Source organism: Symphalangus syndactylus, chromosome 5 (assembly GCF_028878055.3).
Source record: "Symphalangus syndactylus isolate Jambi chromosome 5, NHGRI_mSymSyn1-v2.1_pri, whole genome shotgun sequence".
NCBI lineage: Eukaryota > Metazoa > Chordata > Mammalia > Primates > Hylobatidae > Symphalangus > Symphalangus syndactylus.
Genome location: NC_072427.2, coordinates 85,129,724 through 85,147,315, shown reverse-complemented (window position 1 = coordinate 85,147,315; position 17,592 = coordinate 85,129,724). Strand labels below are relative to the sequence as shown.

At 54.0% G+C, this 17,592-nt stretch overlaps 1 protein-coding gene across 13 annotated transcripts in view; it reads right to left on the bottom strand.

Annotated features, from left to right (window-relative positions):
• Window positions 1–17,592, bottom strand: part of SLC19A1 (solute carrier family 19 member 1) — a 47,204-nt gene that overhangs the window by 3,818 nt on the left and 25,794 nt on the right. For 12 of the 13 annotated variants that reach the window (XM_055279962.2, XM_055279961.2, XM_063640481.1 and 9 more), the window contains 3 exons: window positions 12,992–13,751; window positions 12,201–12,402; window positions 7,453–7,594 (listed from right to left, as the gene is read on the bottom strand). In XM_055279962.2, coding sequence (XP_055135937.2) covers window positions 7,453–7,594; window positions 12,201–12,402; window positions 12,992–13,751 — 1,104 coding nt within the window. Of the gene's footprint in view, window positions 1–7,452; window positions 7,595–12,200; window positions 12,403–12,991; window positions 13,752–14,414 lie in introns of all 13 variants that reach the window. The other variant, XM_055279971.2, reaches the window with a different exon arrangement.

Sequence of the window (17,592 nt, the reverse complement as noted above, 5' to 3'; positions counted from 1 at the left end):
TATCCAACCTGAACAAAAGAAAAAATGGACTGAAAAAGGTGAACGAAGCCTCATTCCTTGTGGGACTACATAACATGATCTAACATTTGTGACATGGGGGTTCTAGAAAAAGAGGAGAAAAGGAGTGAGGTTCAAAAAGCATTTCAGGAAATAATGGTTGAAAACTTCCCAAATTTGGTGAGATGTACACTGCAGATTCATGAAGCTGAGCAAACCCCAAATAGAAAACCCAAACAAAATCACACCAACACATACCATATTCAAACTCCTATAAGCTAATGATAAAAATAAAGAAAAAATCTTGGAAGTGGCCAAAGAAAAATGACACTTTACGGGCAAGCAATTTGAATAACAGTAATTTCTCATCAAAAATCCTGAAAGCTATGAGGAAGGGGCACCACATTTCTCACAGGCTAAAAGAAAGAACACTGTCTACCCAACATCCTATATCCAGTGAAAACATCCTTTATCCAGTGAAAACATCCTTTGAGAATAAAAGAGCAATCAAGACACTCTCAGATGAAGAAAAACTAAGAGAAGAAATATGTAACCAGCAGATCTATCTAAAATAATGGCAAACAACAAACAAACAAAAAACAAGTTCTCTAAACAGAAAGGAAATTACTAAAGAAGGAAAGAATTTTGAAATAACAGGAAAGGGGAAATACCACAGTAGGCAACATTATGGGTAAATAAAACAGACTTTCCTTCTTTAGTTTTCTAAAATATGTTTGATGATTAATGCAAAAATTACAATATTTTCTTATGTAGCAATAAAGGTATGTAGAGAAAATATTTAAGATAATTGTACTGTAAAGCAAGAGATGATAAAGTGACATAAAGGAAGGCAAAGTTTCTATACTTCACTCAAACTTTATGTATTAATGTAATACATAAAGCAACCAAAAAAGCTATACTAAGTACATTCAAAAACACAATAGATAAACCAAACAAAATTCTAAAGGATGTACAAGTAACCCACTGGAAGCTGCAAAAAATATAAACAGAAACTAAAAACAGAGAATAAATGAAAAGTTAAAAACTAAATGGCAGACTTAGGTCCTAATATACAAATTATCACATCAAATATAAATGGTCTAAATGCACCAACTGTAAGACAGAGATTAGCAAAGTAGATTTAAAAACATGACTCAACCACATGCTGTCTACAAGAAACTCACTTCCAATATACCAAGATAGGAAGGTTGAAAGTAAAACGATGGAAAAAGATGTATCATGCGAACATTAATCAAAGGAAAGCAGGGGTGGCTATATTAACGTCAGGTAAAATAAACTTCCAAGCAAAAAAAAAAAAAAAAAAAAAAAAAAAAGCAGGGACAGCAGAGACGGAGAAGGATGTTACGTAATATCCCACTATCGCACAATTGACAAGAGAGATGTAATCCCACTATCGCACAATTGACAAGAGAGATGTAATCCCACTATCGCACAATTGACAAGAGAGATGTAATCCCACTATCGCACAATTGACAAGAGAGATGTAATCCCACTATCGCACAATTGACAAGAGAGATGTAATCCCACTATCGCACAATTGACAAGAGAGATGTAATCCCACTATCGCACAATTGACAAGAGAGATGTAATCCCACTATCGCACAATTGACAAGAGAGATGTAATCCCACTATCGCACAATTGACAAGAGAGATGTAATCCCACTATCGCACAATTGACAAGAGAGATGTAATCCCACTATCGCACAATTGACAAGAGAGTCAGCCTCCCAAAACAAATTTCAATCCCAAACGTGTATGCAACAAACAAAAGAGCTGCCAATACGTGAGGCAAAAACACGACAGAACTGAAAGGAGAAACAGATCCACAATTATACCTAGGGGACTTCAATACCCCCTCTCAATAATAATAAAACTAGACAGAAAATCCACAAGAACTGAGAGGAAATCAATACCATCAACCAACAGGATCTGATCAGCATTTACAGAACACACCACCCAAAAGCAGAATATACATTCTTTCAAAGTGTTCACGGTATATCAAAACAGATAATATTCTGGGTCATAAGACAAATCTTAAATTTATAAGAACTGAAATAATAATGTGTTTTCTGATCACAATAGAATCAAAAAAGAAATTAATAACAGAAAGATAACAGGAAAATCTCAAAACACCTGGAAATTAAACAACAAAATTTGAAATAATGATGCATCAAAAAACACACTGAAATGAATGAAAATGAAAACACAGCCTATTAAGATTTGTGGGATGCAACTAAAGCAGTACTGAGTGGGGAAATTTATAGCATTAGATGCATAAATTAGAAAAGAGGAAAGGTCTCAAATCAATATCTCACCTCAAGAACCTAGAAAAAAGAGCAAAATAAATCTAAAGCAAGCAGAAAGAAAGAATTAATAAAGTTCCAGCCAGTGCACTAAGTCAAGAAAAAGAAATAAAAGATATACAGGTCAGAAACGAAGAAATATTTGCAGATGACATAATTATCTACAGAGAAAATCTCAAGGAATTTAAAAAACAAAGACCAAAAAATGGAAAAGCCTCCTACAACTAATAAGTTCAGCAAAATTGCAGTATACAAGATAAACACACAAGTATCAACTATATTTCTATACACTAGCAATGAACATGTATACACTATTATGGAATGAATTGTGAACCCATCACCCAATTCATATGTTAAAGCCCTAACTCGCAATGTCACTGCATTTGAAGACAGGGCCTTTCAAAAGGTAATTACGGTTAAATGAGGTCACAAGGACGGCATCTTACTCCAACCTGACTGGATGTCCTTATAAGAAGACAGACACTAGCCGGGCGCAGTGGCTCACGCCTGTAACCCCAGCACTTTGGGAGGCCGAGGCGGGCGGATCACCTGAGGTCCGGAGTTCGAGACTAGCCTGGCCAACATGGAGAAACCCCATCTCTACTAAAAACATGAAATTAGCCAGGCATGGTGGCACATGCCTGTAATCCCAGCTACTTGGGACGCTGAGGCAAGAGAATTGCTTGAACCCAGGAGGAGGAGGTTGTGGTGAGCCGAGATCGCGCCATTGCACTCCAGCCTGGGCAACAAGAGCGAAACTCCATCTCAAAAAAAAAAAAAAAAAAGATACCAGGGAGGACCATATACACAGAAAAAAAGACCATATGAAGACAAAGGGCGAAGACGCCACCTGCAAGCCCAGAACAGAGGCATCAGGAGAAACCAGCCTGCCAACACCTTAATCTCAGACTTCCAGCCGCCAGAACTGTGAGAGAATATATTTCTGTTGTTTGTCACCCAGTTTGTGATATTTTGCTACAGCAGCCCAAACAGACTAATGCAGATAACAAATTTCAAAATATGGTTTGATCTACTTGAAAAAAAGTATAAACTAAAAACATGTATAGTACTCATATACTGAAAACTACAAAATGCTGAAAGAAATCAAAGATCTAAATAAATGGAAAGATATACCATGTTCATGGATTGGAAAACAACACAGTAAACACGTCAGTTCTCCCAGAATTGATACACTGGCTTAATTGCAATTCCTGACAAAATCTGAGCAAGAATTTTTGCAGACATAGACAAGATTACTCTACAATGTATATGGAAAGGCAAAGAAACTATAATAGTCAAAACAATTTTGAATAAAAAGAAGTTGGAGGAATCAGTCTATCCAGTTTCAAAGCTTGCTATAAAGCTTCATAACCAAGACTGTGATACTGGTACAAGAGTAAACATAGTTCAACGGAACAGGATAAAGAACCCAGAAACAGACTCACGTAAATATGCCCAACTTTTTTTTTTTTTTTTTTTTTTGAGACGGAGTCTCGCTCTGTCGCCCAGGCTGGAGTGCAGTGGTGCAATCTCCACTCGCTGCAAGCTCCGCCTCCCAGGTTCACGCCATTCTCCTGCCTCAGCCTCTCCAAGTAGCTGGGACTACAGGCACCCACCACCACGCCCGGCTAATTTTTTTGTATTTTTAGTAGAGACGGGGTTTCACCATGGTCTCGATCTCCTGACCTCGTGATCCGCCCACCTCGGCCTCCCAAAGTGCTGGGATTACAAGCGTGAGCCACCGCGCCCAGCAATATGCCCAACTTTTGACAAAGGTGCGAAAGTAATTCAATGGGGAGAGCTAAGTCTTTTCAACAAATGATGCTGGAATAAATGGATACACACAGGCCAAAAAAAAAGTGACCTCAACCTAAACTTCACATCTTATACAAAAATTAACTCAAAGCTGATCAGAGACTTAAATGTAAAAACACGAAACTTTAAAAAAGAAATTTGAGGAAAATCTTCTGAATTCAGGGCTAGGCAAAGAGTTTCCATAAAAGGAAAAACTGTTAAATCAGACCTCATGGGAGTTAAAAAACACTTGTTCTGTAAAAGACCACATTAAGTAGATGAGACGACCAGCTACAGAGTTGAAAAAAAAACTGCAAACTATATATATCCAACGAAAGACTAATATCTGGAATACACAAACAATGCTTAAAACTCAAGAGTATAAAAATGAACAATCCAATGAGAAAATGGGCAGAAGACGTGAAGATTTTGCAAATGGAAAATAAGGACATAAAAAGATGTTCAACATCATTATCCACCAGGGAAATGCAAATTAAAACAACATTATGCCCTAGGGAAATGCAAATTAAAACCACAATGAAATATCACTACACCTATCACAACGGCCAAAATAAAAACTAGTGGCAACACGACATACTGAAGACGCTGTGACTGGATCTCTCGAAGTCTGCTGGTGGTGATATAAAACGGTACCACTGCTACGGAAAGTGGGCTGCTTCCCTGCGGCTTTCCTGGAAAGAAACAGGCAACTACCTGGCGACCCAGCACTTGCACTTCTGGGTGTGTGTCCCAGGGAAAGGAAAACCTATATTCACACAAAAACCTATAAAAGAATGTCTGTAGCAGCTTTATTTGTAATACCCTACACTGGAAACAAGTCTTAGAATGGTGAATAAAGAAAGCGTGCTGTATCTACACCCTGGAACACCACTCAGCAGCAAGAAGGAATCAGCTAGAGCCACAGTAACAACCTGGATGAATGTTCAGAGAGCAATGTTGAGTGAAAAGAGCCAATCCCTAAACGATACACAATGCATAGCTGTGTTTATTCAACACTCCTGAAATGACAAAATCATATAAGCGGAGAAGAGGGTAGTGGTTGCCAGGGGTTAAAGAGGAGGTGAGGCTGGGAGTAGGGTGGGCCATGGCTATAAAGAGCAGCGTGAGGGATCCCTGTGGGGATAGAATGTTCTGGATCCTGACTGTCACCATGCTGGTCGTGATGTGCTACAGAACTGCAAGATGTAACCACTGCAAAAACTGGGTACTGGGTACGGGGTACATGGATCTCCCTGTAGTATTTATTAAACAGCATGTGAATATAAGATTACCCAAGTATAAAGCTTAATTTAAAAAGCAGGCAAACCCAGGCAAGCTCTAGGCCTGTCTGTCCTCCTGTGCTCCATCACTGCTCCCACCCATCTCCAGACTCTACCCCCAACCAAGCCTGAACTCCTGGCCCAGCTGTTCTCCCCATGCTAGAGGAACGAGAGTGGACACTCGGCACCCAGTAACAGGCAGTGGTGGTGGTGGGGGGGGGGGGGCAAGATGAGCCGGCACCACCTCCTCTGGAGTCAACAGGATGTCTAGCCATGAGCAAAACGCCCCACTAGTTACTTTTTAACCTAGAAATCGAACCAGCCAGAGAAAAGTCCATGTGTTTCTTTTCTATGTGACAAGAGGCAGCCAGGAACCACAGGCCAGAACCTGCCTCCACCTCCCCAGAGCCGTCTCCCCCACGGCCTCTGCGGCCACACCAGGACCAGGACCAGGACCAGCTGAGGAAGGGAAAGGGCTTCCTCGTGACCAACCCTCTGGGGAAGAACTGCTCCACCCCCTGCACCAAGCCCCCATGGGCCCTCAGAAGCCCACTGTGAGGGGTCCCCTCCACAGGGCAGCTGCAGGGGAGCACACGCACAGGGTCCCCAAAGGGCCCTCAGGCATCTACCCCTCCAGCTGCCAGGGGCTGAACAAGAGGCAGTCACAGAGGGATGGAGGTGGGGCGGGCACGGTAGTCAGGGGCAGTCAGCACCCAGAGGCAGGTCAGAAGCCAGGCCCAGCCTAGCTGGGGCCACACAGGGCTGTTGGAGTATTCCTGGGACAGGCGCTCCCTGACCATACATGCTGGCAGCCACTGCCGTCCGGGGACAGAGGTAACTCAGGGCTCCAAGAATGGGGAGGACCTGCTCCCGGGTGCTGGAGCCCCTCCAAAGCCAGCTGGACTGCTGCCGGCACCCCGCCCTGGGGCCATGCCTTCAATAGAAGCCTTCTGGGCCCCCTTTCTGCAGACCTGAGACCAGCCCAGCCACCAGGAGGCTGTGTCCACCCAGGCCAGACCTGGACACATTCACCCCTGTGCGTCAGCGGCTCACCTGCCCCGAGCGTTTACCCCCAGGCCTTGGAAGGTCACCCGCCCTGAGTATTCACCCCCGGGCCTCGGAGGCTCACCTGCCCCAAGTGTTCACACCTAGGCTTGGGGGCATTGTACCCAGAGGGCTCTGTGGAACAGGGCCACGTGGCCTGCCAGTGTGGACAGGCCCTAATGACACTCTTGGGCTGAAGAATGCGTTTCGATGAGTGAGCAACAGCCATCCTCACCTAACAGGCATTGCGAGCCGAAGGGGATGCCTGCTACTGCCCGGGCCTCACCCTGAGCTCTGGAGTCACTGAGGCTGAACAGACTCAGCACCCTCAGAGGATCAGGGCTAACCCTGACAGTCCTCCTGCCCAGTAAGACCTGGGCCCCAGGTGGACAAAGCCCTTGTCCCACCTGCCAAGGGCATCTGTCTAGCTGCAGGCTGGGGCAGTCCCGAGGAGCCTGGAATGACCTCTCACACCACGCCCACCATGGCTGATTCCAGCTCACTCGGAGACCCGTCCTTGGCTGGGACCCTCAGGAGTTAAATGTGTTTTTCCAGCTCTTCTCAGAAGCAGCAAAGGCCCGCGAGAGGTGGGAAAGGGGAGGGCACCCGCAGAGGCCTGCGCGCCAACACTGCTGAGTGACTCTGCTCAGCTCTCCTTCCTGAAGAGAACAAAGCTCACGTGGCCTCTAGCCAGGACTCAAGGACACCAAGTTCCGGCGGCCACAGGCAGAGAGCGGAGACAGGGACAGCTCTGCCGTGGCGAGCAGAGGTTCAGTCGCTCCCACCGAGGCCCAGGGCCTGACGGAGGCTCCCGCCCACAACAACGGAGCCCCGATGGGGTCTCCCTCTCTTCCTGCTCTCGCTGGCCTGGTGTGTCCCACTGGAAGCCCCAGGCCCGCACCCTGTGCCCCCAGCCCACAGTGGGCTCCACATCAGGCGGGCACCAGGAGGCCTTGACAGCGTCCCCACAAGTAGCTTCCATCCCCGAGGACGCAGGCCTGAAATGGGCTCACCTGCTGGCGGACCGGGAGGCCCAGGCCCCGCACGTCCGAGACAATGAAAGTGATGACGGTCTTGACGATGGTGGCAAAGAACGTGTTGACCCCGAAGACCAGGGCACAGAGCTCTTTAGACAGAGACGATGCAATCTGAAAGCTGAACGGGAAGAGTGGGCAGATCAGGCGCTGCTGGGAGAACGAGAAGCAGCCACAGGGAAGAGCCTGCAGCCTGGCTCCCACCAGCCCATGACCCGCCCAGCAGCCATGGGGTCCCAGGGCACGCACAAGCCCCCCACCAGGCCCCCATCTCTCCCACACATGCCCGCCCCTGCCAGGCAGGAGCCAGCACCCAGGCCACCCTCGAGGGGCCATTTTGGGAGCTGCCGCATCCCCCTGGCTCAGTACAGAGTGAGGGTCCCTTATCCAAAATGCCTGGGACCAGACGTTTTGGATTTTGGAATATTCACATATCCACAATGAGATATCTTGAGGATGGAACCCAAGTGTAAACACAAAATTCATTTATGCTCACATACACTGTATACACACAGCCAGAGGTGAGTTTATATAATACCTAACAGACATTTGCAAGCAAAGGGGTTGCCTGCTACTGCCTAGGGCCTCACCCTGAGTTCTGCAGTAATTTTGTGCATGAAGAAACTTTTGACTGTGTTCTGAGACTCGTCAAACAAGGTCAGGTGTGGGATTTTCCACTGGGTTGTCTTTCTAGTGCTCAAAAACTGTCAGATTTTGGAGTATTTCAAATTCTGGATTTTTTTTTGTTATTATTTTTTTTTAGATGGATTCTCACTCTGTTGCCCAGGCATGCAATGGCACAATCTCAGCTCACTGCAACCTCTGCCTCCTGGGTTCAAGCAATACTCCTGTCTCAGCCTTTCGAGTAGCTGGGATTACAGGCATGCGCCATCACGCCCAGCTAATTTTTGTATTTTTAGTAGACAGAGTTTCACCATGTTGGCCAGGCTGGTCTTGAGCTCCTGGCCTCAGGTGATCCGCCCACCTCGGCCTCCCAAAGTGCTGGGATCACAGGTGTGAGCCACTGCGCCTGGCTGAATTCTAGCTGTTTTGATTAGGGATGCTGAACCTATACAATGGGTGTCACAAAACACAAACTTGAGATGGCTGGAAGGGCTCCCATGAGCTCTGGGACAGACCAGGTCACAGGCATCTCAAAACACTCAGAAAATCATCAAGAGAACCTCTGGGCACAGACAGAAAAGTCTGGAACGAAAGTCTTTCATGATTAAATGTTTGATAAATTAGAAGAGCAGTGAAACCACAGAGTCGGTGAATGAGCAGCAGCCAGGCAAGGCAGACCCTGGAGTTGAGTGGCAGCTGGGTGGGGGGGGCCCTGGAGTTGAGTGGCAGCTGGGTAGGGGGAGCCCTGGAGTTGAGTGGCAGCTGGGCAGAGCGGGCCCTGGAGGTGAGTAGCAGCCGGGTATAGCCCGGCGGGCCCTGGAGGTGAGTGGCAGTTGGGGGGGAGGGGGGGCCTGGAGACAGGGCCGGCCCTGGAGATGAGTGGCACCAGATAGAGTGGGCCCTGGAGGTGAGTGGCAGCCGGGCAGGGTGGGCCCTGGAGGTGAGTGGCAGCCAGATAGAGTGGGCCCTGGAGGTGAGTGGCAGCTGGGCAGGGCGGGCCCTGGAGGTGAGTGGCAGCCAGATAGAGTGGGCCCTGGAGGTGAGTGGCAGCAGGTTAGGGCGGGCCCTGGAGGTGAGTGGCAGCGGGCAGGGTGGGCCCTGGAGGTGAGTGGCAACCAGGCAGGGCAGGCCCTGGAGGTGAGTGGCAGCCAGTTATGGCAGGCCCTGGAGGTAAGCGGTGGCATGAACATGTCCAGGAATGAAGGTACCACATTCCTGACGTGGAGAGGTGACACGCCAGGCTTCTGGTGCTCTGCAAAGAAACTAGTCTTTGGCCGGGCGCGGTGGCTCACGCTTGTAATCCCAGCACTTTGGGAGGCCGAGGCGGGCGGATCACGAGGTCAGGAGATCGAGACCACGGTGAAACCCCGTCTCTACTAAAAATACAAAAAATTAGCCGGGCATGGTGGCGGGCGCCTGTAGTCCCAGCTACTCGGAGAGGCTGAGGCAGAATGGCATGAATCCGGGAGGCGGAGCTTGCAGTGAGCCGAGATCGCACCACTGCACTCCAGCCTGGGTGACAGAGCGAGACTCCGTCTCAAAAAAAAAAAAAAAAAAAAAAAAAAAAAGAAACTAGTCTTTGGATGCAGTTCCAATTAAAATCCGCAAAGTGCTTAAAAAAAAAATAACTGGACGAAAAATGTCCTAAAGTTCACCTGAAGAAAAGGTAAACAAAAATGCACAGAAACCCTTTAGAGAAGGGCAGAGGGGTCTGTGCTGCCGGGCAGTGTTGACAGGGGGACACTGGGGACAGTGGAGACGGGGCGGGGGGGGGCAGGCAGGTGGGCGGACAGCAGGGAGGACAGGAAGCACACAGAGGTCCCGGTGAGCAGGTCAGTGGGATGAAGGGCAGACAAACAACAGGGAGGACCCAACACAAACACGAGCTTCTGGACGCCGGCGCTGGGCGGGGCAGAACCCAGGCCAGCTCCCAGGGTGCTTCCAAGGACACTCAGAAAACACTGTGAGTTGAATTAAAGGCAAACGAGTGTGGGGCGTGATGGGGGCACAAGTGATTGGAAATACATGATACAGATGAATGCTCCCCAGATCAGCAGGGAGGGAAGCGAGTCCCAACACAGTCAGGAGACACACAGGCGCCACTCAGTCCACAGCAGGCCGGCCGGCCTCACTCTGGTTAAGGAAAGGCTGGGAGCCCAGCCGGCCCGTCAGGGGCTCAGGGAGGGTGGGGAGGCCACTCCACCATCCTGACAGGGAGGAAGACCGCGTGCCGGCCTGCAGGGTACCTGCAATATTCACAGAAACCTTCTTTCAAAAGCACATACTCTCCAACCTGGCCATTCCCCTTCCAGGAATCCACCTGAGGGTCATTATTAGAATTTGGAAACAAAAATGTAGGTAGAAGGGCATTCATCTCAGTGTTTTCCTCATGTAAGAAAAATGGAAATGGTGACTTTACCCACAGACTGGGGATGGGTTGTAAGGCCCACCACTCATGACCAGGAGTGACCACCTGCATCTGTGTCTGACATCAACCCAACACAGACAAGCAGAAAATGCTGGGATTCCCCGTAGCAAACAGCGGTTTTCTGCTTTGCACGCTGCTGCACCGTATGAGATTTTTTTGCGATGGGCATCAGTGACTTTATAACTAAAACCTTTCGGGCTTTGTTCCCCTGGACGCAGTAATGGGACGGCACGTCAGCAGAGGCTCTGGCCCTTTCCACAGTGCTGGCAGGTCAGGGAGGGGGGCCCCAGCAAGATCACGCCGGGCCTTCACAAGCCAGGGACGGCAGGAGCCCAGTGTGGGCCTCGGGGAGCATGGAGAAGGTGGCCACACAGGAGCAGAAGGGGCCCCAAGTATGGCAGGGGCCGGAGAAAAGGGTGGGCCGGGCTACCCATGCCAGGAGACTACTGCCTGCATGCGGGGAGGATGGGGACGTACAGGGCCGGGCACATCCAGGCAGGATGCTGCAGAGGTGAGGCCTCCGACGCAGAGGGCACAATGCAAGGGTCAGGAGGGCGCTTCTCAGCTCAAACAGGCTCGTGACTAGCAAAAGCCCCAGGAGGATGACCCACGGAGGGAGAGAGATGGGCTCGGGGGCCACCCCGGAGGGGAAGCCCAGGAAGGGGAACTGGGCTGGGGCCAAAGTCCTCCCAGCGGGCAGGAAAGAGGGGACAGGTCCAGGGAGGCAGGGGCCAGTGTGAGCGCACAGGGTCAGTGTCTGTGTCAGTGTGTGTAGTCTGAGTATGTGGTGGGAGTGTGTCAATGTGTGGGTGTCTCCATGTGTGAGCGTGTGTTGTGTGTCCATGTATGAACGTGTTGTGTCCATGTGTGAGCGTGTGGTGTGTATCCATGTGTGAGCATGTGTTGTGTCCATGTGTGTGGTGTGTGTCCATCTGTGAGCGTGTGGCATGTCCATGTGTGCTATGTGTCCATGTGTAAGCATGTGGTGTGTTCATGTGAATGTGGTATCCATCTGTGTCTGGTGTGTCCATGTGAGTGTGTGGTGTGTGTCCATCTGTGGTGTGCATCCATGTGTAAGCATATGGTGCGTTCATGTGAGTGTGGTGGGTGTCCGTGAACATGTGGTGTGTCCATGTGTGTGGTGTGTGTCTATGTGTGATGTGTGTCCATGGGTAAGCATGTGATGCGTTCATGTGAGTGTAGTGGGTGTCCATCTGTGAGCATGTGGTGTGTGTTCATGACTGTGGGGTGTGTGTTCATGAGTGTGTGGTGTGTGTCCATGTGTGAGTGTGTGGTGTGTGTGTGGTGTGAGTGCCTGGCGTGAGTGTAAGCTGAGGATGAACTCACACAGGTGCGTGCTCCCACTCCTGCCTGGATGGGGCCTCAGCAGCCCGGGGCCTGGAGGGTGGGGTTGGGAGCAGGGCGGGGTTGGGAGCAGGGCAAGGCTGTGAGCCCAGCAGGCTTCAGAGAGGAGCACGGAGGGCCTGGGGGAGCGGCAGGACGGCACAGGCAGGGACGCCCGAGGTCCCAGGGAGAGGCAAGCGGGGACCCTGGTCAGCTCCAGGTGGCTGGCGGGGCCGCTGGGGCGCGGCAGGAAGGTGGGAGCACCCAGCGAAGCGTGGGGCTTGATCCTGGCGCCTGCCCGCCCTCCGCTTCCCACCCTTCTGGAACTCACGTGGCGATGGGCACGAGGAACTGGTAGGAGCCGCGGAACAGCACGAAGGCCGCGTAGCACAGCCAGATGCTGCTAGGGTGGCGCGTGTGGGCCAGAAGGAAGACCAGCCCCGCCTGCGTGGCCGTGACGCCTGCGATGAGCAGCTTGGACCAGCGCGCCCAGCGGATCTTCACGAAGCCGGCGGCGAAGGACGTGATGGCGCCTGAGAGGGGAGGAATGGGGAGTTGCAGCGGCCCTGGGGGGCCACGGGGCAGGGGGAGGTGGCGGGGAGCCTCCGCGGGAAAGATCCACGGGGCAGGGGAGGTGGCGGCGGGCCTCCGCGGGAAGGATCCACGGGGCAGGGGGCTGGGAGGGGGAGCCTCTGGGGAAAGGATCCACGGGGCAGGGGGAGGTGGCGGGGAGCCTCCAAGGAAGGATCCACGGGGCAGGGGGAGGTGGCGGGGAGCCTCCAGGGAAGGATCCACGGGGCAGGGGGAGGTGGCGGGGAGCCTCCAGGGAAGGATCCACGGGGCAGGGGGAGATGGACGGGGAGCCTCCGGGGGAAGGATCCACGGGGCAGGGGGAGGTGGCAGGGAGCCTCCAGGGAAGGATCCACGGGGCAGGGGGAGGTGGCTGGGAGTCTCTGGGGGAAGGATCCACGGGGCAGGGGGAGGTGGCGGGGAGCCTCCGGGGGAAGGATCCACGGGGCAGGGGGAGGTGGCGGGGAGCCTCCGGGGAAGGATCCGCGGGGCAGGGGGAGATGGACGGGGAGCCTCTGGGGGAAGGAGCCTCGGGGACCAGGGCACGCGTACCCAGCAGCGTGGAGGCAGCATCGGCCGCGCCGTTGTAGACTCGTGCACTGTTGGTGGTGGGGTCCACCTCGTTCCACAGAATGTGCACGTAGTAGACCACCAGGTAGTAGCCGGCCGAGTTGAAGACCCACCAGAGGGACCACAGGCGCAGCTGCGGCCGCCGCAGGCTGTCCCCGAGCTCCCGCAGCATCCGCGCCAGCACTGAGCCCCCGCAGGCCACCCGCAGAGCGTGTCCCAGCTTCCCGCCCGGGCCGGGGTTCATGCGCTCCAGCTCCGAAGCCGAGGTCTCGCATCGCCCCCGGTCGTCGCGGTTGAAGAAGAGGCTGCGCTTGGGGCGCTTCAGGAAGAGGGCGAGGACCACGCTGAAGGCGAGGAAGGCCAGCGAGATGTAGTTGAGCGTGGAGAAGGAGACTCGGCCCACGGTGACCAGCAGCTGGCCCAGCACGGAGCTGGTGAACACGCCCAGCAGCACCGCAGCGCGCGAGTAGCCGGCCACACGCTGGTAGCGCGCGGGCCGCACTAGAGAGAAGATGTAGGAGGAATAGGCGATGCGCGCGGCCATGGTGACGCTGTAGAAGAGCTCCATGAGCTGCATGTGCGCCACCGAGTGGCCCAGCAGCAGCAGCAGCCACACCGACACGAAGCTGAGCCCCTGCAGCAGCAGCACCGGCGTGTAGCGCAGGTAGTCGGTGAGCAGGAACACGGGCACCAGCACGGCCAGGTAGGAGTACGACAGCACCGGTGTGATCTCGTTCGTGACCTGCGGACAGGCGGGCGTGCGCCCCACCAGGCGTTAGCAATGCTGCGGCTGCGGAGGACACAGCCCGCCCGAGGTCATGGCTGCTGACGGCTTCCTGCCCCAACACTGCCTGGTGTGACACCCCTCCCCAACACGCCCCTGTCCCATGTCCCATTGCATCGTCCTCTCTGAACAGGGACCTCTGGCTCCCGACCGTCCCAGGAGCCTGGGAGCATTTGCCTGAAGAAAGCTGGCAGTGGCCACAGAAGGAATCGTTATTAACAATCCTGTTCATCTAAGCTTCTCTATTTTTTTTTCTTGAGACAGAGCCTTGCTCTGTCGCCCAGGCTGGAGTGCAGTGGCACTATCTCTTAGCTCACTGCAACCTCCACCTCCCAGGTTCAAGCAATGCTCCTGCCTCAGCCCCCTGAGTAGCTGAGATGACAGGTGCATACCACCACGTCGGGCTAATTTTTGTATTTTTAGTAGAGATGGGGTTTCACCATGTTGGGCAGGCTGGTCTCGAACTCCTGACCTCAGGTAATCTGCCCACCTTGGCCTCCCAAAGTGCTGGGATTACAGGCGCCAGCCACCACACCCAGCCAGCTTCTCTATTTTCAATAGAATAAAAACATGGTTTTATTTCATTTTAAACACTATGGAAAACACAGCTGTAACCCATACACATTCACACCAGCACAAGCTCCTTCCATCCTTCCCGGAGAGAGACAAAAACAGAAGACACAGAAAGGAAGGGCAGGATCAGGAACAGCAGGTTCGTGGGAGGGACTGTTCGTAGGGGAACCCGGCAGGGGAAGAAAGACAGGAACGGGAAGAAGGGGAAAGAGAGGTCGTGGGGTAGGGCAGAGGGCCCAGGGCTGCGCACTCCCATCTCACACTTGCCCCCAGAGCAAGGTCTTTAAGGCCAGACTCCAACCCAGGGGCAAGGAGGGGGGCAAGCGCCCCTGCAGGCACCCTGCACCCACCCAGGAGGCGGAGCACAGGCTGTCAGCCTGCCCACCCCCACCTCCTCCATCACATGTTATGTGGGAACCCAGCTCCACAGCCTTGGCCACTGAGCTGCTGGTGGACACTCCAGGCCTGGCTTCCATGCCTGTGGCCTCAACACACATCCACCTTCCATGAGAACGTGGAGCTGGGCATGGGGCTGGGGGTGCTACCTCCTACAGGACAAGGTCACCTACAGGACAAGGTCAGAGGGCACTGCCCCAGACTCTACTCCAGGCAGGCACCAAACGTCCTCAGCTGTCTTGGCAGGGGCCAGGGCTGCTGCGGGCACACTTGGGCACACCTGAGCACAGTCCAGAGGAAGAGGACCCACCCCTGTGAGGCCCAAGCCGCTTGCCTTGCCCCTCCCTGGGGACTGACGTGGGAGCCACCCTATGCTTGGAGCCTCCCCTGGCCCAGGTGCATTGTCAGCAGGTGGCCCTGCCCACAGGCCCCACCAGACCCCACCTCAGATCCGCTGGAGGTTGGTACCAGGTGAGCCAGCAGGGCCCTGCTGGACTCTGGGCCTCCAGCAGGCCCCACCCAACTCAGGCCTGACCACCAGCAACCCCACAGCCCTACTTTTGCTGTCCCAGGTGACCTCAGCCCCTGCCAGCCACACTTGACAGGACCAAACCCTGGGTCAGCACAGGGGGTGCTGCGCCGAGCCACGCCTCCTCCCCAGGGCCTCTCGGCCTCGTGTCTGGCACACCCAAGATGTGTGGCCCGATAGGCTCAGAGCCTGGCCACCAGCTACTGTGAACAGCTGGGCAATAGGACCCTGCAGCCAGGCCAGCATGCTGAGAAGCTTCCCAGGGGCTCAGGGGAAGGCTGCCCAGAGACCCCACCTCAGGGCACCCTGAGGTCACACCCCGGAGCCTGCACCCTCATGGAGGCCAGGCTGACCCAAACGCTGTGGTCCCAGCAGCACCAGGCACCCAAGGTCCCTCCCGCACTCCGTCCTGCTAAGGACATTCCAGGACACTCTGAGGGCAGGTCATGTGCCAGGAGGCTGAGTGACCACACCGGGTCACAGAGAGCCTCAGGGCCAGCCATCGGCTTCTGCACTGTGTTTACAGCAATGTCCTGGGGACATCAAACAGCCCCTCCATGGGCAAGCTCTCCTGGCTGATGGCCTGCTCGACTAGGGGAGGCTCCTCCTCAGGCCAGCCCAGGGAACTCCTGCAGATTCCGAAAGAAGCGGCTCAGAGGCAGGGGGCCTCCTAGGACCTCAGGGACCCCGACCCCCAGACACAGGAGGCCACGCGGGGGCATGACAGCCCCAGCCCCTGGCCAGGGCACAGGTCCTGCCCACAGCCCAGAGTCAAAATGGTAGACAGCCAGCAGAGAGGCTCTCTCCAGACCCCACGGCTCTCTGGAAAAGGGCGGCCAGGGGTGCTAGAAGCCTCACCCACCTCTGAATGAATGGACCATGCCTCATTTCCTCTTCCACCAGGAGCTGGCTCTGCAGGCTGGGCCTCATCAGGCACCTCCTGGTCTTAGTTGAGGGTCTGAGTGTAGAGCTCCCCCTTGGCAGACCACGGGGTCAACGTGGGCCTGAACACCCCCTAACACCCACCCAGAGCCCTCCCGCTCCTCTCCCTGCACCTCCTCGATGGCCCCTACTCCCCCTTCCTCAGCCTCGGCAGGCAGACAGCAGGGAGATTCTGCCCAGAGCTGTGACCTCCGTCCCACTTACAAGGCTGCTGGGGGAAGGGCCCCCACAATGGTCCCAGCAGGGAGGTGGCATCTGTCAGGCGGCCACGGCTCTGACACGAGGACAGCCTCCTGCTGCCTGAGCCCAGCGTCGGCCCTGGTCTCCACAGGTCTTGGTTGGGGTCCAAGCTGAATGGGCAGAGTGCAGGGAGCTGGGCCCAAATCTAGGCCCAGACGGCCTCAGGGCGGCTTCTCTGAACAGGGGGTCGGGAAGGGGGACAAGGCCCGAAGACAGGCAGGACACAAGGGCAGGGCCAGGTGTGGGGCAGCAGGACTGGATGCCACAGAAGGGCACCCGACAGGGGCTGGCTGGAAACGGGGCATCGGCCGCAGGTCAGGAGGGACTGCTGTGCACAGGGTCCTGGGCCGGGAGGTCTCCCTGGAGGAGGGCGGGGGCTGCAGCTCCCACCACACGGCACAATTCCAGCGGGGGCCCAGGCAACCTCAACCCACCCAGGAGCAGCTCACAGACTCGGCCGAGGAAAGCGCTCTCAGCTGACACTCAAAGCAGAAACCCTGGAGAGAAATTTGGCCAAATCCAAAATAACTCCAGAGAAACACCGTATGTAACACACAGCCAGTCCAATCCCAAGGGCACGGGGTCCCCAGGAGGCAGAAAAGGGAACCAGGTCCAAGGAGGACAGCAACTGCAGGGCTGCCAGGAAACACCGGCCCACGGCGGGAGAAATGGAGGCAGAGCAAATGTGAGCAAAGGAAACCGCGTTCCTCACCGTGGCCAGACGGCCGGCGCTCAGCAGCCCACCCGAGCTGGTGAGGGGAACACGGGCAGCCTGTGGCAGGCTGCGAAGGAAGCAGCATTTAAGTCCCAGCCCGGGCCAGCTGGGTCAAGGCCCACCACCTGAGGCTGCCAGCTCGTGCTCTACCCATAGCCATCACCTGCAGTGGGAGAAGCCAGAATCCCCTAATCACCTCCAGCAAAGCAGCAGATAAGCACCTTGTAGTTCAACCCAGGAGGCGCAGCTTAAGAACAGCCTTGAATCCACGTGGAGCGTCTCTCAAGCCAGATTGGGCAGGAGAGCAACTTGCAAAAGCTGGGTCACAAGACACCATTTACGTGAACTTCCTAGACACAAGCCCGGCAACAGCAGGGGCTGGCGAGTCCTGGCAGGCCGCGCCT